Source organism: Excalfactoria chinensis, chromosome 4, assembly GCF_039878825.1.
Source record: "Excalfactoria chinensis isolate bCotChi1 chromosome 4, bCotChi1.hap2, whole genome shotgun sequence".
NCBI classification, from domain to species: Eukaryota; Metazoa; Chordata; class Aves; order Galliformes; family Phasianidae; genus Excalfactoria; species Excalfactoria chinensis.
This window is the reverse complement of record NC_092828.1, coordinates 85,160,932-85,181,907: the sequence shown is the minus strand read 5'-3', so window position 1 is coordinate 85,181,907 and position 20,976 is coordinate 85,160,932. Positions and strand designations below refer to the sequence as shown.

Sequence of the window (20,976 nt, the reverse complement as noted above, 5' to 3'; positions counted from 1 at the left end):
GTGGGTACAGGGTTCCCCATCTGAGCTGCATGCTGTCTTGCAGGCTGGCCAGGAATGTCACAGTCCCTGGAGATCTGTGAGGGGCTGGAGGAGTGGTCGGGTAACCAGTACCTTTCCAACTGCTCGGACACCGAAGAGGAAGAGGGGAACCAGCTGGTTAGTACAGAAATGAAAAAGCACCAAAGCTTCGGGTTTTGATCATGTCGCTTTAGCGTAGAATCATAGAATCACAAGGTTGGAAAGGACCTACATGATCAACAAGTCCAACCGTCCTCCCTTTACCATACCTACAGAAAACCCCTAAACCAGATCTCCTAGCTCCCTATCCAGACACCTCTTGAACACTGCCAGGGATAGTAGCAGATAGCTTTGCTAGGCTTCACTGGATGCTGGTTGTATCTTCTCCATGTCTCCATTTTTCTGTATCTCCATTTGGGGAATGAGGAGGTATCAGATGAGGTGTTTCAATTCCTTGAAACAATTTTAATTAAAGTAGCTGTTAGTGCTCTATCACGTTCCCTGCGGCAGTCGGAAATAATGGCTGCGTGATACTGAATGTAGCTCAAGTAGATGATGTTTTTCTCTTTCTGCCACAGTCTCCAGGAAAATACAAAGCCCTTGCAGACTGCAAGAGGAGAGGATCAGAGGATCTGCTGGTGAAAAATGGGGATGAAATCCAGCTTTTACATGAAGATGGTGAGGGACAGTGGTAGGTATCTTAGGATCATTTGGCCTTGTCTCTAAAAGCCTGCATGGCGGTTCCGTGCTGCCTCAGCTGCCTGGTGATCCACTCCTTGCAGCTTCTGATTAGATTTCAGTCTATTCCGGAAAGCCAAAGAATTCGTTCCCTTTCCAAGTATAGGGACCTTACACACGGGTTTGGCCTTGAAAAATGTGTTTGGACTTCCCTTGCCATTGGTGTATGTGGGTGAGCTGTGTTACGTTGACATCTCAGCAGCCCCTTGGTAGTGCTCTTCCAGCTCAAATGGGTGGTTTGAGTGAGAGCTCTGTGCCCATTTTGTGCCTTCTCCAGCTCAGCCATTGGCTTTGTTCCTCTGGGTTTATTAATAGCTATATTGGGTGATTACAAGACATTTTCTTCCCACAAATGGCTGTAATGAACCAGTGTTAACTGGTTAATAGCTGCAGACCATCTTTCAGTTGTATTTAAAGCTGTGGCTTGTGGGGATAGCAATTCACAGCTTGTTCTCTCCTTGTAACTGGGAGCATTGCCTAGGAAATTACTATACCCCTGTCCTTCCTTTTGAACCATTGATCTCATTGTCTCAGAGGGCAGCATGCCCTCTTATGATTTTTTTTGCAGCATTTTGGCCAGGTTTCCTGCCTGTAGTTCCTTTTCCAGGCTGATTTCAGACTAGCTCTCTTCAGCCAGCCTCTCCTTAGCATAAACACACAGGCACAGCTGCCCACTGGGGGATTCATGGCCAGCATCTACATCCCTTATGCTTCATGGGAAATTCAGTTTGCTGTTAGCAAGAAGAAGATAGAAAGCATCTCAGTTGTGCTGCATGCCCACCACCTTTCCTAGCAGTTTTAGCCAGTGCCAGGCAGACATTTTTCAGACCAAACGTATTTGTTACCTCAGGTCTCACTACATGAGCAGGAAAGTGATTGTCCTGGGCTTCATTGGTAGTCAGTGGAGGGAAACAGGCACTTCTGGAGAACGATGCAGATCCCAGGCAGGGTTACTTGTGCTCCGGAGAGCCTTGTTCCTCTCCATTAGCTAGAGAGGGGCCCAAGGCAACTGTGGTCCTGATGAAGGTTTTTTAATTAGTTGCCTAAATTTAGTTGGGTGGAATTCTTAAATGCATGCACAGCTCCTGTTAGAATGCTCCTCTAACTTGAGCAGCCTGTTGGTTGCACTGACTTCCGTGTAAAGTGTGCCTGCTGCCAATGCGAAACTGCTTGTGGGCTTATTTGTTCCTTTTACTAATACTGTTGTTGTTCAAAGGTTGGTGAAAAACCTAAACAGAAGAAAAGAAGGCTGGATCCCTGTCCACAGTCTGCAGATAGTAGTCGGTGATTGTAGATTTCGGAATGCCAAAGTTGCAGGTATCATATAATACGTGTAACAGAAATATCTCAGAACTCAATTCAGGTCTTTTAAGCCATTTGTACTACACTTGATATACTAAATCTGGCTACGTTTGCCTCTGCAGTAAAGAAAAAGAAAGCAGCTACTCCAAAAAAAGCCTGCAAAAGTAGTAAATTAAGATACTGCTTTTTTGTGGATTTTTTGTTTTGTTAGAACCTTAAGACACTTCTGACTTTAGGCACTAGTAAGTTAAACAAAACAAGCAACACTTAAAAACATAGGTTTCATTGCAAGAGCACTGGGTAGAAGATCTAGGAGAAGAAATGGAGCCTGATCAGGGATTCCCATGACTGTTTTGCCTTCTTGCTGCTGTAGCTCAAACCCCGTGTGAATAGGATGCACCTAGGCAAAACCTCCTTGTGCTGCACAAGATGCTGATCCAAAGCACGTGGAAGGAAGGCTTCAGTTCTGCGCTTGGCCAAGCCTCGCTCTTGCACTCACTGCTGGTTGATGCTTGTTAATTCGTCATTAAAATAGTTTACAAACAAGTTACCAGGTTTTAGCGAAAGGCTTCTAGGCTTAAAAATCACGTTTCTCATTTTCTAGTTGTAAATGTACATAGATTAAGGAGAATAGCAGATGACACAAGAAAATGCCTTAAGAGCAGCCCATCACCCTCGCCATGCATCTGGTATCACCACTCCATGGTTTTTCATTACCATGCTGAAAATGGGGGGGCTGGGATTGTGGCTGGAACAGCTCAGAACACACAGAAAGTTCACAAAGGTTTTGTCCATTAAAAAGGAAGTCTGGTTATCTCTGGGTCCTGGTCCACAGCCTGTGGTTCCTTCAGCCCTGAAATCACCCTGAAAACAAGTTACTGGTTGACTTTGAATGCTGGTTTGCTTTGTCAGTGATTGTAACCCCCCAGTGCTAAGAGACTTGCAGCTCAGTGCTGGTTTACAGAGTTACTGAGTACAAAGTAAGAAGGGTTTCACATGACAGAGCCACAGAAAGCTGCTGCTGTGCATCTCACACCGCTGCTCAGGTGTTTGCAGCCACGTCACCAGAGTCTGGCAGCAACGCTGAGGCTTGGTTATCCCTGTTAAGACTGACTTTGCTCATTCTCTCTGTTGCTGATTGTGTATGCAGTCTCTAGGCACGGTTCTAATTTTACACGCACTTCAGGCAACGCTGTAGGATGGCGTAGGATGTTTTCTCTCCGTTTCCTAGAGTTATTCATAGAGCTTTTCAGTGCCATGTCCTTACAGCCATCATGCACTTGCACTCTAGAAGCTGATTTTCAGGCCACACCTTTGTATTTAGCAAAGCTGTTCCTTCTGTGCAGAGATCATTTTATGCTGTGGGTGATTTTACAGCCATTAAGTGCTCTGGGATGTGGACTGGTGTGGGATCTGTTTTCTGCTTCTTCAGAAGATGGAGCTCTTGCTCCAGCTCTGCAAGAAGTTCATCCACCCAGCCTCCCTTGGAGGAAGGACAGGCCAGTCCTGATGTAGCAAAGACTCAGTTGGGCAGCTGAGGAGTGATGTGGGCACAGGAGGGCACACCGTAAGCCACAGATTTTCTCAGCTCTGTGGGGGTTCTCAGGAGCTGAAAGCATGCAGAGCTGGTTCCTGTGATAGTGCTTGCCTCCCGGTCCCCACAGTCAGTAATAGCTTATAGTTACAGGAAGCTTTTCTGCCCATGTGAAGTTATTAGATAGGAGTTGGGTAAATATCCCACTACCCTGCCATTGCCAGCTTTGTAAATATGCTGTCCTTCTGCACCAGGCCTGCCAAGGGAGAGCCTCTGTGCAAAGCAGAATTTGGAACAGCCAAATGAATCCCGAAAATACAGATGCTTTTTTCCTTTACTCCTTCGCTGGTTGTGCAGTTAATTTGCCTTATGGATGAGTGGTTACTATTGGCAATGCCGTGCAGCAGCCGATAAAGAGGGTACTTGGGTCTAAATCTCTATTGCAGAGGTGGGAGAGAAAACCTTATTAAACTTTGTGTAAATCTTGGCCTGGATTTAAGCCAGGAGGCTTTTGGGGAGGAAGATAACTGGCTTGGAGTTCATTTTGAATAACAATTTTTGCTCCGTCGTGCCCCTAGCTATAACTTCTGAAACTAATCCTTGCTTCTTCCTTCTGATTTGTTTCCTGTGCAAATCTGTGGTGCTTTTCTGATGTGTGTGCCATAGCAATAGTCCTGTATCACAGATGTTAACGCACGGATGTCAAAATGGAAAAAGTTTGGTGAGAACTCTGCTCAGAGAAAGCACTGCTCAGGAAACAGTGGTTGCATGTTGCTCATTTCAGATGCCTTGCTAAAGCCTAAAATGATCTCTGTATGTATTGAGGAACAGTAGCCCCTGTGTGAGATGCACATCCTTTGGAATGTCAGGGATGTGGGTTAGAGTCCAAACTTCTCCCACAATAGGCCAGGAAGCAAAATAGCTCTGCAGGTCCCCAGGTTGCTTATATAATACAGACCACCTACTCCTGTGATACAGAGAACTGACAGCACCTGTATCACTGAAGGGAAAACCATGTTAGCTCCAGCTGTGCTGCAGCACCCAGCTCAGCAAACTGAGAGCGGGGACAGCAGAGGTGAGGATCTTGCTGAAACCCAGTACAGGTGTGTGATGTGTTTCATCTCAGTGACACAGTGACAGTGCAGGAGCATGACAGCTCCCCTCTCGTGGAGGCTGAGCTCTTGCTCTGGCTCTTCTTTTCTCTTAGCAGTGGTAAATAAATGCAAGCAAAAGGAAACATTTTGTTTGCTCTGGAATTTTCACGTCAGAGCAAAATGAGGCCAATGCATTTCCAGCCTTTTTCATCTGACCTTTAAAATCTGGGCAGAGAGAGATGGTTTCTGATTCCCACTGACTGCATGAAGGTTGTGTGAGGCTGATTTCTTTTAGAGAGAGCATGAGATAGAGCAGAACTGAACCCAAGCCTGAGGAGCACTCAGCAGCCATTGGAAGGTGCTCCATGCCAGGGCAGGTGTTGACACCCACTTGTATGAGGGAGGATACAGGCAGCCACGGTGCTCTCGCTTTGCAGTGTGATGTAGGTCTGGCCAGGTTCCTCCTCCTGTGCTATATGTCAGACATCTTCTAGTTTTGTTCAACATCCTATTTGGCACATTCTCTCTCCCAAGCCTTAAGGGGATCCCTGTGCGTGTTTGTGCATGTGTGAGAGTGTGTGTGTGTGCTAAGCTGCCCCTCACTTGGAGTGCCCATAGGACAAAGCTCATGCACCCTCTGCTCTGGCTGGCCAGGGCAGTGGCATTGGTCTCTTGGCTGAGCTTGAGGCAACTCTTCACATAACACCTTGGGCCACACGGTTCTGATTTGCCTGATGAGAATGCATAGCTGAATGCCTGAGCTCTTGCAAGCTAGTGTAAGCATGCTAGCTGAAATGTGCAAGTTTTGTGTAAGTTCTGTTTAAAATGCCACTTGTTGCTTTGCAGATGTAGCACAGCTGTTTGCACTGTTACTCATGCACTTTAATGATTGCAGCCACAGGCTTTATGTGAGCGGAATTATAATGCAGGGTCTGTTAAAGATAACGCTAATTTTTGCCTTTGAAACATAAAGCAGGGTCTACATTTACAACCAGCAATGCCAGCCAGCCTCGTGGAACAGCTATTTTGTGACCATAGAAAGCCATTTTGCAATGACAAAATAAGGATCCTAGAGACAATAAGCGCTGGCCATGCTGTGATAATCAAGTGATAGATTACAGATACGAGTCAAACTCTGTGGTCCTGCCTTAGCCGAGGCTCTCACTGAAGCTAATGGGAGTTGAGCTTTCAGGGAGAACCACGGGAGCGTGCTATTTTCTCCTTCTATGTTACACAAATGTTACATGATGACGGGGAACAATGTGTTTCTTGGAATAAGATGCTTTAACATTAACATCATTCTTCATTGCTTTATAGATGCTGCCCTGTGTAACACGCGAAAGTTTAGTTCCCCTTGAGTTAAGGGTGAACGAGTAGCATCCTGGTTTTGATGCTCTTGGAAGCTTTCAACTACGTGTTACAGAGAAATAGCACAATAGTTGGAGTTTTCCTGTACTGTTCATCACATTCACAGAGCTCCACAGCTTCATCTGCACTGAACGGGACCGGGGTCCTAAGCTGCTTCTCATAGTCATAAAGGAAGCCATTCTCTGCTCTTTTCCCCCCCTAAACCCCCGCTCTGGAAGGTACGGTGTTTCATTACTTTTACCTGCTGTTTTCCATGACATCCATCACGTTTCATCAGAGAAGTACGCTGCAGTTTCCCGACACCTTGTGTAGATGCTTGAAATTCCCTCTGCAGGTTGAAGGCTTTATCTGCTTATTAGCCGATAACTGTTGAAGCTGATTGCAAATAAAAGGGTTGAGTTTTGGTAAAGCCAAAAACAGACAGCCAAAAGCCAACAACGAAGAAGCTGTATGTCCTGCTTAATTGATTTTTATGGATGGATTTTTTCTTAACAATCTACTTCAGCTGTGTGAATGTAATGTTCTGTAAGAGCATCACCTGGCTGACTCACGTGGAAGATGCAATAATGCTAAAGATCCTTTTTTTTTTTTTGCACTTAGGGTCTGAATCCAGCCCATTGCAGTCAGTCCTATTGACTTCAGTGAGGTTTGGATCAGGTCAAACTGACAACTCAGGGTTGTCGCCAATCACTTTAGGGTCCCACAGTGTCCCAAGGCTGAAACCTGTATCTAGCAAGTGTTGAAGTTTACATTCAATGTATGTACTTTTGGAACACGTGCCATAAATCAAAGCTAAATGTCCACGTTTGCACTAAGGATGTTCATGTGACAGGACTGTACTTTTCAGCATCTTTAACGACAATAATGCATCAGTTGAGTTTTTGAGAAGAAAAGGAATATTGAACTCAGCTTATTTTTGTGTCTCTTTGTCTAGTTTTGCTTTTGTAGAACGTAGGTACAGGTGGTTTGGCTTCTAAGCAGATGTGTGCAAAGAGCATCTGACTGTTGAGAACAGGGTTGATAGCGTGCATGCCTTAGAGGATGCGCTCTGTCCCGTTGACATGAAATGTTTTATGCCATGGACCGAAGGGGGACCTTTGTGTTCCGGCTTTAATCTGTGAGCCACATCAGTTCTTAGATATGGCATCAAGCTGTTGAGTTCAAACACACTGAGTGTTTTCAGTGACCACTTCTGTGTGGAGGAATGGTTGAACTGCTCCTTGGCTGTGGCTGCCCGGGGATTCCCTTGAGTTGAGTGGTCGGTGCTGAGGGCAGCCCCATACATCCCTATAGCAGGACTGAGTCTGTGCTGAGCAACACTGCGAGACGTAGAAAGATCCCAGTATTCCTCAGCCATCGGGAAGCAAACCAGGGAGGTTGAAAGTCACTGATGGTTGTTTCTGTCTGTTTTAAAGCTGGTCACAGCACACTCACTAAGTGGAAAAATAGGATTCTCTGAACTTAGTATGGGGCTTATTTATAGTGGTAACAATTCTTGTGGTACCGGTACACGTTTTGAGGTACAGCTGTAAATATTTGTCTCCAACACAGCACACGTTGCGTATGAAATGGTTTTAATCTTTCTTTTTTTTTCCTGTCTTCCATAGTTTTAAACTCTAAGCTTTCATTAATTTATGAGATCGCCTTGCTCTGCAACTCCAAATGTACAGTCTTGAGATTTTTAACGTTTGAAACTTTGCACATGACATGATCTATTACCTGGAAGTAAGCTGTTAAACGAGGCTCTCCGTGTACATGTTATTATAAATGACAGCAGAGAGTTTTCTCTGACTGCAGGTTTAAATGAACTATATTGTATATGGACCTGTAAAAATAATAATAATAATAATGTGTTAAATCTATATTTAAAGATTAAAAAGTTGTTAAATAAATCCATACAAGAGTATGCAGTTCTGTCCAGAGACACCTCTGTTATGGTTCTGAAACCATCCTGAGCGTCGGCTTTGTTTCCTTTCTTTGGAACAAATACAGCATTCACACACACGTTTTGATTTTAAAACGAGATGTGACACAGGCTCCCATCAGCTTCTGGCTGGGTGTGCTGACACTAAGATGGGTGAGGCACCTCAGTGCTTATCCTGAGGGCTGAAATAGCAGCTGGCCCGCCAGCACCACTCACCTTGCATCCCAATGCTGGCTGGGCTGGGACCGCATCCTCCATGTGGGGAACTGGGATTGTGGTGGGCAGCCATGGGCATGTGGGGTTTGGGGACGTACCCAGTGCTGGAGCATGCAGGAATGCAGTCACAGATAATTAGAAAGGCTTTTTATTTCCGTATTGCCACATTTACACTGTGTTCTCTTCCAAGAGCAGAAATCAATTCACATAGAAACGATTAACAAAACGCAATGATCTCTGAGACAGTTCCTGCAGCCTCCCCCTGCCCAGTCCATCCAGCAGCACGTCACCTCCGTTAGGTGAGCCTCGTGGTTTCCCTGATCCACTTCACATACTTGGCGACCTTGGTGTAGATGCCGTACTTGCCCGGCTTGGCGCACTCCTCACCCCAGCTGGTGACCCCTGTCAGGAACCAAGTCTCCCCGATGCTGTTGGTGTAGGGCCCGCCGCTGTCCCCCCCGCACGTGTCCTTCCCCCCGGCCGTGTAGCCGGCGCAGAACATGCTCTGCAGGATGGTGGTGGAGGAGCTCTTCAGGCAGGTCACCCGGTCCACGAAGGGCACGGTGAGCACCTGCAGGATGATGGCGGAGCGGCCGCGGTACAGCATGCTGCCCCAGCCGCTCACCGTGCCCGGCCCGTTGCTCAGCAGGTTGTTGGTGAAGTCCCGGCTGCCGATGCAGATGGGGGTGACGTAACTGTTGAAGGTGAGTGGCTGGTCCAGCTCCAGGAGAGCGATGTCGTTGTGGTGCTTGTTCCTGGTGCGGTTGTAGGCGGGGTAAGGAAGGATTTTAACCACCTGCCGCCACTGCTCTGTGTGGTCGTCCTCCTTCGTGTTGTATTCACCTGTGGGGATGAATGTGTGGGTCTGGTGACAGCCGTGTCCTCCCCAGCGCCATCTTGGTGCTCCCAGGGCCTCACTGCCCAGCCTGGGGTCCCTCAGATGGCGCTGCCTCCCAAGTGCTCGCAGCCACTGCTCATTAGACTCCTGCCCCTCTGCTGACCCACAGCTGGTGGGGCTGTAGGGGTAGCACTGCCCTGTGGGTCCCAGTGCCCAGCTGCAGGGTGCAGCCATCTCTGAGTGCTTGCAGCTGGCTGCTTCCCCCCCCCACCCTGCGTGACAACAGGTGGAGAGAGAGGGAATGCTGTGGGGCTCAGCTGTGGGCATTGGGTGATGAGCTGAGCTCTTTGCCTCACCCATGGCCTGCTGATGCTGGGGGCAGGATGGCTTTTCTCAGCCCTAGAGGCACGGAGCTTGTTTAACCCACACTGCAGTATTTCTCCGTGCTCTGCTGTGATCTCCACAACATCTGATCTCCTCTAAGCAGCATCTGCAGCAGCTCCAGCTGTGCCCGTGTGTGCCTGCAAGCAGCGACGGGACCCGGCAGAGAGGTGAGGTGGTGTGCCAGGCTGTGCTGTGCTCTGCGTGGCCGAGGTGGGGCTGGTGGCTGTGCTGCTGCTCCGACTGCCAAGGGTTTGGGTTTTTTATTGCTGCAGTAGCAGTGTAAGTGTCAGCTTGGTTTTTTTTTTTTTTGCAGGCTGCATTTCCACAGTGTAAAGGCAATAAGTGAGGGAGACTTGGAGAGGGTTTTACTCGTGTGATAGCTGCTTGCTATTGCTGGGTACCTGTAAATATGCTTCAGTGATGAAGGTGGAGAGAGGCAAAGAAGTGGGGCTGGGAGTGTTTCTTCCATCCCTGCTATCATTCCATGGCCCTCCCAGTATGCTGTGAACAAAGCTGAACCTTTAGTGTGAATGGAGGTGAAGGATTCATGTGCACCGTGCCTGGTGTGAGTACAAATCCAGCAGTTCCCAAAGCCCTGCAAAACCACGTTTTGCTCACTTTGATTTGCTACCTGCCCCAAATCTGGCCCTGGAAATAGAGCAGTGCTGCAGGGCGGTGCGCAGGCAGTGCATGGGGAGCTGGCTGATGGCAGAGCTGAGCTGGGAAGGGGGGGAGCTGGTGTGCAGATGCAGTGAACACAAAACACCTGTCTGGGGGAAAGCATTGCATTGAGAGTTGTGTACTTTCCTGTGTTGGTGGGTGCAGTGCTGAGCTGTGTGCCTGAAGGCAGGTAGGGAAATAAAAGAGCTGTGTACAAGCTGCAAGCCTCCTGTTGCCTGCACGGGGCCGGGCTTTGGTCCCACAGCACAAGCACCACGGTGCAGCACAGCTCATAGTCAGGGCTCAGCTGCACTGCTGCAGAAGGTGAAGATGCAGATGGAGCCCTCTTGATAAGCCAATTTCTGTAGATAAGAATTCAGTGTTTCAAGGCTCAGGTAGAATCTCATTTTTGTCAGTAATACAAGAAAGTGAGATTCTTCCCTGCTTCCTCTGAACATTGCCTGTAGCTGTTAGCAGCTCCATCGGCGTGCTTCCTGCGCTGGGTAATCATACTGGAGGGAAACAAGTAATTTGGGGATGATGACTCTGCCATGGCTGTAAAACACGGCACTGCACTGCTCGCCAAAGCCCTGCACTGAATGATAGCAGGCAGCCTGGCACAGCTGGGTACCAGGAGTTGGAAGGAGGGGGAGGGGGGTGAGAAATGCTATTTGTCAAGGAGAGAGACATTAGTTTTGTGAAGCTGCAGTACCCCTTGCCTTGCAGCCAGGCCCTGCTGCCTCTCTGAGCTCCTATAGAGTCTGCTGGAGGGGCATTCCACCTTTGGAGTGATCTCCTGCAGTTGGGCTGAGCCGCTGTCATCACTGAGCAGCGGTGCCACCCGCGGTGCTCACCTGCCACAACTGTGACGTTGTCCCCCGGCTCCAGGCAGTGAGCTGCTGTCACCACCCATTTCTCATTGATAATGGACCCTCCGCAGAAGCCCAAACCTCTGCTGTCCACCAGGTGAACCTGTGGGAGCAGAAGGAAACAGCAGCTGTGTGGTTTGTGCCAAGAGAGAGGTGCAGGGCATGGGGTTGGCTATAGGATGGGTTGTGTTAAATTAGGCAGAGCTGCTCCCTGCATGTCCCCACGCCCCCACCCTGCTTTGTCCAGTGCTGTTCACACACTGCTGCACTTGCCCCTGGCTGACTTGCTCCAGGCTGGGGGTCACACAGCTCCAGCATAGGGTTTGATTTTTGGATAGTCCTGCTTAGAGCCAGGAGTTGGAGTCAATGACTCTTATGGGTCCCTTCCAACTCAGGGTATTCTATGATAAACTCCACTTTAACGCTGAGTTTCCCAAACTCTCTTCCATGCACGCCTCATAAGAGTGCTTTTTAATGACCAGAGAAACAGGGGGCGAGATGCTAAGTGCCTGTATCACCCGAGCATCCGGCGCCCACCCACTCAACGGAGCCTGAGCCAGGACATCCCTTACGCTAAAACTTCTAATGAAATCCATCAGCCGACTCGTTTTGCTGCATTGAAAAGATGGCTTTCCTTTCTGTTTCACCCTCTGTGTCCCTCCTACGCGGCAAGGCATCCTGCCAGGCTTCCTCAAGCCCTCCCTGCAGCCACCCGATCCCGCAGCGGCAGCCCCAGCACTGCCGTCCCCAGCCGCCAGCCACGGGATGGCAGCACCGCTCGCTGCTCGCAGCCCGACCCGCTCGCTGCGGTCTTTCTAGGGCTCTTTTCTGAGCTCCGCAGCCACCCCGGGCCCTGGGGAGAGCGCAGCATCCCTGCCTCGTGCTGTCTGACCTCTGCGGGATGGGCACCCTCACCTGCCATGTGATCAAAGGGAGAACAAAATAATTTGGGAGGGTTGTGCCTGGTGAGGTGGAGGTCTTCGTGAGCACAGCCAGCCTCAGTGGGCTCATAGTAAGTGAATATGCTTTCGTTGTGGGTGCTGATTTCTTAGGTTTAGATTGCTGGTACTCCTCCTAGCTGACCTGCATGAGTGGGCCCTATGGGTCATTGACACAACCAGCGCTGGTTGTAAGAATCAGAGTGTTACTTTGTTTCCCATTCATTCAGGAAGGCTTCACCAAAAATGGAGCTGCGTAGCCCTTTGAAAAGCACGCTGAAGCCACTCCGACTTGTAGCTGTTAGCAAGGATAGACTCAGAAGTTTTGCTGCCGTGGCATGAAACCACATGCAGAGAGAAGCTGACTTCCTATGAGATGGGAGATGTCATGCAAAACCAGCTTCAGAAGCAGGTTTCGGTGTGATGAAAGGTGAGCATGTTTGCAGAGGGTGCTAATGGCAGGGACTGATGGGAGCACGCAGGAGCAGCCCATACCTGCCATGGCAGCTGGCCCTTCACGCTGTCATATCCCCCCACCACCCGAGTGTCATTCTTAGTTATCGGTATGATCCTGGCAGGGGCGGTGGGGGTGGGGGTGAGGGCTGGCTCTGTGATGTTGAGTACTTCGTCGTGATCGTCGTCCTCATCATGGGTGGTGATGTTCCAACGCTCAATGGTGTTTTCGGTGCGGGTGACCTTTCCCTTCATCTCCGGAGCTGTGATCCTCCCGCAGGGATATGGCACTGGAGGAGAAATGGATGAGGTTATGCCCGGCAGTGCAATGACTCCAAGTGTCACAGCAAGGGAAGGAACAGGAGAGGAAATGCGTGTAAATGAAATGATCGGCACCCGGAGCATCCATACAGACAATATGCAAGAGCAACAAAAGCAGAACAGCTTTTAGATGTGATTTGTGAACCGCTTTTATAAAGAAGGAAGCTTGCAAGAGAGAGGGCACGCTGGACAGGGCGGCACAGCTGTGCCTTTATTTAGCAGAGCACAGGGGTGCGTGCCTGGGAGCTGGGCAGCCCGGCTGTTGGCTGACATTTCTGCAGCGAGTAGCTCCAGAACAATGAATGTCCAGCTGGGAGAGGGCAGGAAATAATATCTGCCAGTTGTACAGATAATCCTGCTTGGCACCAAGGTGAGGAAAACATTAATAAACTCATGCTTGAGTTTAGATTTTCCTGTTAATGAAGACCTCATCTGTGGGCTCATTTCAGCTGAGCTCTTCCCATTTCTCTCCTACGCAGTGTGTGCCGAATTCCTGCTGATAGTGGCAGTCAAAATAGTAAATAGCATCAGGCATTGTCTTTCATCTGAAAAGCTTTTGACAGCACTGTGCAAACAAACATTAGTGTGAAATCAGATGTGAGCGTGGCCTACAGAGATTTCACATCTGCTTTAAGAAGTCCACGTTAGGAGTAGGGCTCCAATAAGTGCTCGGTGAGGGAAAGCGCTGTCAGGAGGCTGGGCTGGGAATGAAGGCTTCAGTGCCAAGAAATGGTAAGCTTTAGCACGAAGAGTAATTACCCAGTCTGAAAGATGGTCCTATTGCTAACAGTGAAACTTTCTGGTCCAAAGAACCTATCTCTGTTAGCAGAAAGCATAAGAAAGTATCTGAGGCCGAGAGCCTGACTGCTGAAAGTCAGCCCTGCAGGGGTTCAACCCATTTGTGTGCAGGCTCCTGCCTGCTAGCTAGGTGGCATATCAGCTACACTCACGTGCTGGAAATATGACGGTACCAAACGTTACATTGAGCTTAATTGACAACAACTTTTCTCCAGTCAGTCTCCTCTTTCCTCTGCTGGGCGCGCTTGGCACAATGAACTCGCTGTGTTGGGTTGGGATTGAATAAGCTGATGTAGTTTGAGCTGTTGTAACAGCCTGGGAGTGGGGAAAACTCAGGGAATATGATTTTGTCATGGTTTTGCAACGTTGTAATTTTGCTATCAGTATTCCACATCATAACATCATGTTAAGCATAGATAATTTTGACAAATCTGCTGCTCACAGTAAGAAGACTGAATGTCCCAGGGAACACCACGGTCAGTCATATGACCAGGACTATATAATCTCACTTCAGTGCTGGACTCACTCTCTTGGACCTTGCCAGCCAGGGGGGAGCCATGTGGGAGCGTTCCAGCCGTTCCACCTAGAGTTACAGTAGGCCTCTCTCTTATTTTACTTGATTCATTAGCTTTAATTCCAATTATATTGCATTATATTGTGTTATTCTGTATTCTGATATAGTATTTAGTAAATAAGTGTGCCTCCTTAGATCGCTGCCGCTGTATTTATTTCTTTTTCCCTGTTTTTCTTTTCCTTCTGGGCCAGCGGCCTGCGGGCCGACTGCCCCCCTGTCATGGGTGCAGGTAGATTTTAGGGTAACCTGTGACAGATTTACAGGGTGAAAGATTGTCTGTTGTCCCATCGTAGCTTGGGACATCCTGGGTGGAAGGTCAGTAATGAGGTAGTAGCTATTGGAAGAAATAGCTCAGCTAGCTCAGGCTGAATGGACACCTGTGTACATAATGGTATAGCCGAGCATAATAGTTCAGTCACCAGAAAGTTACTGATCCCTGTCTGCAAATATAAGATGTGTCTTTGTGAGCAGCCCTCTGAAACGGGCATTTGAAGGAGAAGGCATTGGCAACTTTTACCCAACTCTCTTAGAATGCATTAAGGTTTAACCTGTAGGTTTACAGGACTTTCCATCCTCATGAAGCTTGTAGCCACTGGCGCAGGAGCACACAGCCTTCTGTGGAGGGTCATGCCTGCAGAAGTGCTCGCAGCCCCCATTTTTTGTAGCACAGGTAGAATCTGAAAGAAATCAAAGCAAGATGCTGAAAGCTCTTTGACGTGGCCCTGGTGGGAGCTATAGGGAGCTGGGCCTTTGGGCTCAGCCTGCAGCTGCCTACAGCTATTCCAGACTGTGCTTGGCCACAAAGAAAGCGTCCTCTTGCAAATCCTCACCCTCTTCATGGTGAGGGAGTGCTGAGCACCTCCTTGGGACAGCAGGGTGAGGAAACGGCCATGAGGTCCTACAATTAGTGCTGCTGAGCCCCAGCAATCCCTGCATACCAATCCCGGTGCAATTGGAGCCACTCAGCCCTGTGGAGCCACCTGAATTTTGGCAGCCCGACCCCAAAGGACTGCTGCAAATATTTGGTTAAGAGCCACGTGATTTCCCCACTATTGTGCTCCCTTCCAACCCCCATGCTTACAGAAATCCAGCCGTGGTGCAGGTGCCAGAAGAGAGCACCCTGTGCCCTGTGGGTGCACCAGGAAAGCTTTGTCTTAGGATTACTGCTGGGCTCTGAGTTTGAAACCACAAGCTCTTCCTGACACGTCAATTGAAGGGTGCAGCCTGGGGTGGAGGACCCATTTCAGTGGGACAGCTTTCAGCATCTATAGGGCAACCATGGCTCGGCAAGCATCCCAGTGCACAGCAGGTGCCTTCCCCCACCCCTCACTGCCATGGGACCACCATCCCTCGGAGGTGGAAATCCACCCATCTGCAGGCACCCTTTTAATTCTCAGTGAGTTTTCAGATGGCTTCACAGCAGATTAACTCCACTCCTACCTCCTCAAGGACACCTCCCTTCCTGTAGCCATTTTAATGCCATCATTTACTATTTTTACAGAGCTCCTTTTCACGCCTCACTTCGGGCGCTATTTTTGTTTCTGTCTCGCTTCCATGAGAAATCTGCAGTGAGACTATTTAAATTTGATGCAGCTTTGAAATGCTCTTTTTAACGTACGCTCCTCTCTTGCCAGAGCAGAAGCACAACTAGAAAGAGAATCTTTTATTAGTGCAGTGAGTCTACCATATTATGTGAGCACAGCACAGCCTCTGATTATATTATGAATAGAAGAGCCGAATATCCCTCTTGCTTAAATTATCAGCTGTTTGGTTTTCACAGACTTCTCAACCCATCAGGAAAATATTTGCCTTTTGTTTGCCTTTAGAATCAAGGTTGCTGGTGGTAATTAGGATTACTGTGTTAGCAGGGGGCCCTGGTGGGGAGGTTGCCATAGTCCTGCCCCACTCAGCATCTGGTGTGAGGGTGGAAAGGAGTGAGAGCACACGGGGTGAGTGAGCCCCATGGAAGAGCATCTTGGAGCTCTGAAGGGGACGGTCCTGCTGCCTGCAGGTTAAATTAGCACATCCACACAATGTCTTACAGCGAGATGCAGTGTGTCTGAAACAGCCCTCGATTAGGATGAAAATCATTATGCACACTTTGATCAGGTGGCAATTCAAAGAAGGCAGAACAACCACAAGACGCGCCCCTTCTACGTACCTATCTCGCAGTTCCTGCCTCCGTACCCAGGTGGGCACATGCACTCATAGGAGCTTACTCCATCCTTGCATACGGCTCCGTTTTTGCATGGATTGGAGTTACACTGATCTCCATCTTTGAGAGAAGACAGGAGAATTAATAAACATGAGCTTCCACCACGTCTGGTGGTGGCCAAGTGCTCTGTGCAAGCCTGCTGCTAAAGACAAGCAGGAGGCTGCATGCCTTCCATCTCTGAGATGGAAAACAAGTTCAACTGTGGCACACAAGTGCACAGCAGGCAACAGTGCAGAAGGCAGCTTGCAAACAAGGTCAGAATGGGGTTGTCTTGCTTAATGGTGTTGGCACAGATGGTTTGGTTTGTATGGGATGGTGACTGCTGCTGCCACCTGGAGAGAGCAGGTGGGGTTTGGTTGTTCAGGTGTGAGGAGTGAGCTCCCATAAGCTGAGCAGTAGGGCAGGTCTCTGGATGACAGTGAATAGATGGTGTTCATGACTTCAGGGGGGGCTAATTGTGTCCAATGGCAGGGAAAGAAATGCAGTGTTGAATTTCATCAGTTGGTTTTTGTAGTGGAAACGCTAAGTCACAGCCTGAACCAGTGATTGAGCACCTGGTGTGAAGGCAGAACCAGCCCAGGGGAGCTCAGGTGCATGCAATGTACTTAAGTGACTGGGAGGGGTAGAGCCAGGATAAACCCCTCCCCAGACTTCATCTAAGGGTTGGCAGTGGAGGTGAGGGAATGTAGTTGGGGATCTCCGCATACCTGAGGCTTTCTGAAGGTAAGCAGCTTCTTTCCTTTATTTTTGTGCATATGGCTGTTGTATTTGAGCAAATTCTCACTTGCTGCAGGCTGGGACCTTGCTGCTCTGTTGTCATTGCTGTGCTTTCCATTGCACTACGGTTTTTCAGAGGACAGTCCTACAGTGCAGGGCTGCATAACTTCCAAATAATCTGAATTGTTTAAGGCTTCTTAGTGTGATGTTCTGGGTGCTTTGCCAGTCTACAAAGCCGTTCAGTTATCAAAATGTACTTTAAAATTTGATTCAGATGTTTTTAGCGGGCATTAAAATCTTTTTGATAAAATTGGGGTTGAAAGGGAGGAAATAGATGCTGGAAAATAAAACAGATGGTGGAGAAGCAAAGCTTTTGGGACCGCTGGTGTTTGCTGTGACCGTGTTGAGGGTCCATTTATTGTGGCTTTGCCAGGGGTTCACACTGAGCCCGCATTGTATCTGGCAGTCTCTGCTTGAGAGCAGAGCGTTAACTACTTGGAGGGGTGGTACCTCTTTCTGCCTTGCTCTGCTGTTGAAACCAGAAGCCCAGAAGGTGACCTGGGCTCACTGGATGCAGCAGTCTGTGTGAACTGTTTTCTTCAGTGAGATCTGTGCTGTTTGTTCCAACCCCCTTTCCTGCTTCTATATAGAAGAGGTTAAGTAACTTTTTTCCTTGTGTTTCTTATAAAGGTGGGATGGGTATAGGCTGAGTGACCACAGCGTTTAGTGTGCATGACTCTGATAAAGCAATTCCTAAATGCTGAGAAATATTTCTTTCCATAAGCACCTGCTGCTTATGTGCCGAGAGATGGATGTTGTGTGTGTGAATGAGAAGAAAGCAGCTCTTACCAATGTATATTTTCCAAAATTCCATCTGCAAAGGGAAGAACAAACAAACAAACCTCCATTGGTTTCTATTTCCTGGGCTTAAAGGGGTGGCTCCAAAGCTAAGAGCTTGAATGGAAACAACCACCCCAGTAGTCCCATTGGTGAGCACCCAATTCCTAACGAGGTTCTTCAGCCCAATAGATGGATTGTGAATGAGAACCAAGGGTTCATGGGTGCCACACAACCCCCCCCCCCTTGCTTTTCATTCCACCCCACTCTGTGCTTCACCCCAGCACTGTATACAGGTGAGGCCCAGAGGAAAGGTTTGGGCTGTTTTGCAGCAGGGATACTCACTGTTTTCTCTGTGTTCTCAAATACTTCTCGGGCTTCTTCGAAGCTGCATTTTTCTTCTATGCATTCTCTCTCGAGGTTCCCAGGCATAAACTCTTCCAGCCTGTTTGAATTGCCTCGCCTTGTCCTGCTCAGAACTGTGCTCGCCTCTTTGTTCTCAATGAAGACTGCAATTGGAAAAGAAAGCCAGGCTGCTGAATAGCCGTGGGGTGGGCAATAGGGCTCTGCACTCTCAGTAGCCCTTCTCAGGAGTTAATCATCCCCCATTGCCCCATTGTCAGTGATGTTTCAGAAGCATTATTGCCTACTTGAGGTTTCTTTGGAGTCTAATTTCTCTGCAATCTAGTGAACCTAAGCTGGGGAACCTGGAGTCAAAGCAGCCCATAGGTGAAATTGGCTGATGGCAGGAGGGTGATTAGGAGCACGGGAGTTTAGCAGACGGTGTGAATACCTCTTACTGTAGATGCCCAACCTGGAATAGGCTATTCAAGGAAGGAAAACCAAAGGCTGCTGCTTATTAGAGACATCTTGTTTGAACACAGAAATTGAGGCAATGTGGTGTGAGCGCTGCTGGCCCTACGTCCAGAGGGGGCACCTAGGTTGCCACCAGCCTTTCATTAGTGGCCGTTTGGTGACATGGTTGGTCGTGGTGCTACCACACGTGCTCTCCCAGCCAGCACTGACCTTGCTCCTCAGGTTGGAGGAAGCATTTCTGTCTCTTTGTGCCAGGTGCAATGCTAATTGTTTTTGCAATGATTTTAATCGCTATAAAGCAAGCTTGCACCTCTGCCCTCCTCATGCTTTCAGTTAAAAAGAAGGGGAGTGCATTAAAATCCCAATCTTAATCTAATTGTTTGGCAGTAGATATTGATGGGTGAAGAACTCTGGCTTGGTTTAAACACTGCAGTTCTCATGGGCTGTCTGATTCCCCTCCCATCTGCAAGACTGGGGTTTATATGTGGAATATATGTGGAATCTCCTCCTGTGGAGCAGGGGGTAGAAGTGCCGCTCTGCTACACAGAGGGCTCGAATCCCGGGAGTTGGACTCGATGATCTCTAAGGTCCCTTCCAACTCGCACAATACTATGATGATGATATGGAAGTCACTGGAGGAGGCCCTCTTCCCTCCTGCATGTGTCACAACCTCTGGCATGAACCCAAGCTGGGCTGAAAAGGTTGGATTGAAGGAGATGGAGCAGCTTTCATTAGTTGTGTAGCCCTGTTGGGTCCTGCAAGAGCAATGGGATCTTTGGGCTGGGGATGAGACCCGTCCTGCCACAGGACAGGTGCATTAAATGTTTTAGGAAATACACCTGGGTGGATGAGGACTCTGTTCACTTTCCACTGAGAAGCAAACACTTTAGAAAAGTACTTTTTTTCCTTGTTTCACCTGTTACTCGCAATGTTTTAATGAAAGAAGAAAGGCCTTGCACCAGCCAAGTAGTCTCACTGGAAGTGAACCAGCCTCTGCTGGAACTGTTGCTGCTACAGATCAATCATCCAGCAGCCTGCATTACTACGTGTGATTACGCACATCCATCAACTCCTCTATCATGTCTACGGTTTTGGCTGCATCTTACAGTCTGTTAAATGCATGCTGGGTTTGGCTTTAAACATTTCCCACTGTGGCAAGCCCGGTGACTGTTCTATGGGAGTGAGTGCTGTATTCCAGGAAAAAGTGAGGCTGTGGATGTCACTCCTCCAGTGATGTGATCCCTGCTTTAACTTTTGTGTGTGGGTGCGTGTGCTCTAAATGGCTGAATCAAGCACTGCAAGCTGTACAACTTCAAGAGAAATCCCGTCCTTCAAATTAATCCCTGTGAAACTTTCTGTGTAAAAATCAGCATAAAAGCTGAAGAAAGAGCCGGAGCTTCAAATAGAGGAGCTCTGAAATGCTGCGGTCCCGCTGACCCCTTGTCTCTCACGAGATAGCACAGGTTGTCCCACTGTGAACTGACAGACGGATCCTCTCTGTGTGCCAGTAACCCCCACCCCCAGGAGCAAAGGACTTCCTAGGCTTTAAAATGAACCCACCTGTACTTTCGGCACCGAGAAAAGCTTCCAGGAGACAAAAGGAGAGTACGAGGGGGATTTTTGCCATCTTCTTCCTACTGCCCAAACCTAGGAACAAATTGTTCAGGTGGTGGAGCTCGGTCAATAGTTCCAAAGTGCAAGCTCCTGTTTATTTGCTCTGGGTAACCCTTTAATTTAAGGTCCCCAGATGTGCCATTGCTGAGCCTTGGAGTTGCTATTTGAATGGGCACATCCATGCTGAAGAAATGTATTGGGTAGCTGCTGCCTTTGGGGTCATCTGATGTCTTATAGGATTTTGCTGCCAGGTTTGCAAGCAACGCTGACATCATTCACCCCACTCTGGAGAGGGCTTGTGGGCTTTATACCAATGACCTGCTTCTCTGATTGCAGCTTGTCCTATGCACAGTGCAGAGCTGGTGTCCAGCTTTGCACCCATACATGATGGAGGCTAGCAGGCTCTGGCAACTTGTTAAACCTCAAGGTCTGAAGAGGAGCTGGCAGCAGCTCTTGCTAGTTCCCAGTAAAGCAAGATGAATATTGTGCAGTTGTCAAAGCAAGATGGATGTTGTGCTGTTGTTGATGCAAGAGAATCCCACGGTGTGTTTTGCAGAGCCACGAGCGCTCTCAGACAGGCTGGCTGCTTTGATGGGAAGCAGTGTGCTGTGCCGGATGTGCTGTGTCTAGCAGGCTGGAGAGCTCTCTGTTGCTCTGAGGCTACAGCAACCCTTGGGTAGTTGTTGCAGTGTGTGCTTGAGCTTGTGAAACATCAATTCTGTGCAGTCAAAAAATGTAGATACGTTCT

General features: G+C 48.6%; 3 protein-coding genes across 4 annotated transcripts in view; 2 read left to right on the top strand and 1 right to left on the bottom strand.

Moving 5' to 3' along the window:
* Nucleotides 1–7,946, top strand: part of MCF2 (MCF.2 cell line derived transforming sequence) — a 43,568-nt gene extending 35,622 nt beyond the window's left edge. For both annotated transcript variants that reach the window (XM_072334141.1, XM_072334142.1), the window contains 4 exons: nt 44–156; nt 597–709; nt 1,973–2,073; nt 6,004–7,946. In XM_072334141.1, the coding sequence (XP_072190242.1) occupies nt 44–156; nt 597–709; nt 1,973–2,073; nt 6,004–6,044 (368 nt within the window). In that variant the 3' untranslated portion in view covers nt 6,045–7,946. The remainder of the gene's footprint in view (nt 1–43; nt 157–596; nt 710–1,972; nt 2,074–6,003) is intronic.
* A 520-nt stretch (nt 7,947–8,466) lies between these two features.
* On the bottom strand, nt 8,467–20,241 carry F9 (coagulation factor IX). The gene is made up of 8 exons (XM_072334586.1): nt 20,175–20,241; nt 18,144–18,307; nt 17,811–17,835; nt 16,191–16,304; nt 14,578–14,706; nt 12,379–12,626; nt 10,931–11,048; nt 8,467–9,037 (listed from the first exon to the last, which is right to left on the bottom strand). The coding sequence occupies exons 1-8, from the start codon at nt 20,239–20,241 to the stop codon at nt 8,490–8,492; spliced, it is 1,413 nt and encodes a 470-aa protein (XP_072190687.1). The 3' UTR covers nt 8,467–8,489.
* Nucleotides 11,935–20,976, top strand: part of FGF13 (fibroblast growth factor 13) — a 250,310-nt gene continuing 241,268 nt past the window's right edge. The window contains exon 1 of the mRNA XM_072334589.1: nt 11,935–11,957. The gene's annotated coding sequence lies outside the window, so the exon portion shown is untranslated. The remainder of the gene's footprint in view (nt 11,958–20,976) is intronic.

Excerpts from the sequence above, each read along its gene's own strand:
- F9 (XM_072334586.1), bottom strand. The coding sequence starts at position 20,241 with ATGGCAAAAATCCCCCTCGTACTCTCCTTTTGTCTCCTGGAAGCTTTT. Across the intron at positions 17,836-18,143 it reads TTGAGAACACAGAGAAAACA|ATGGAATTTTGGAAAATATA; the intron begins GTGAGTATCCCT and ends TTCCCTTTGCAG. Across the intron at positions 12,627-14,577 it reads AAAGTCCTGTAAACCTACAG|TGCCATATCCCTGCGGGAGG; the intron begins GTTAAACCTTAA and ends TTTCTCCTCCAG.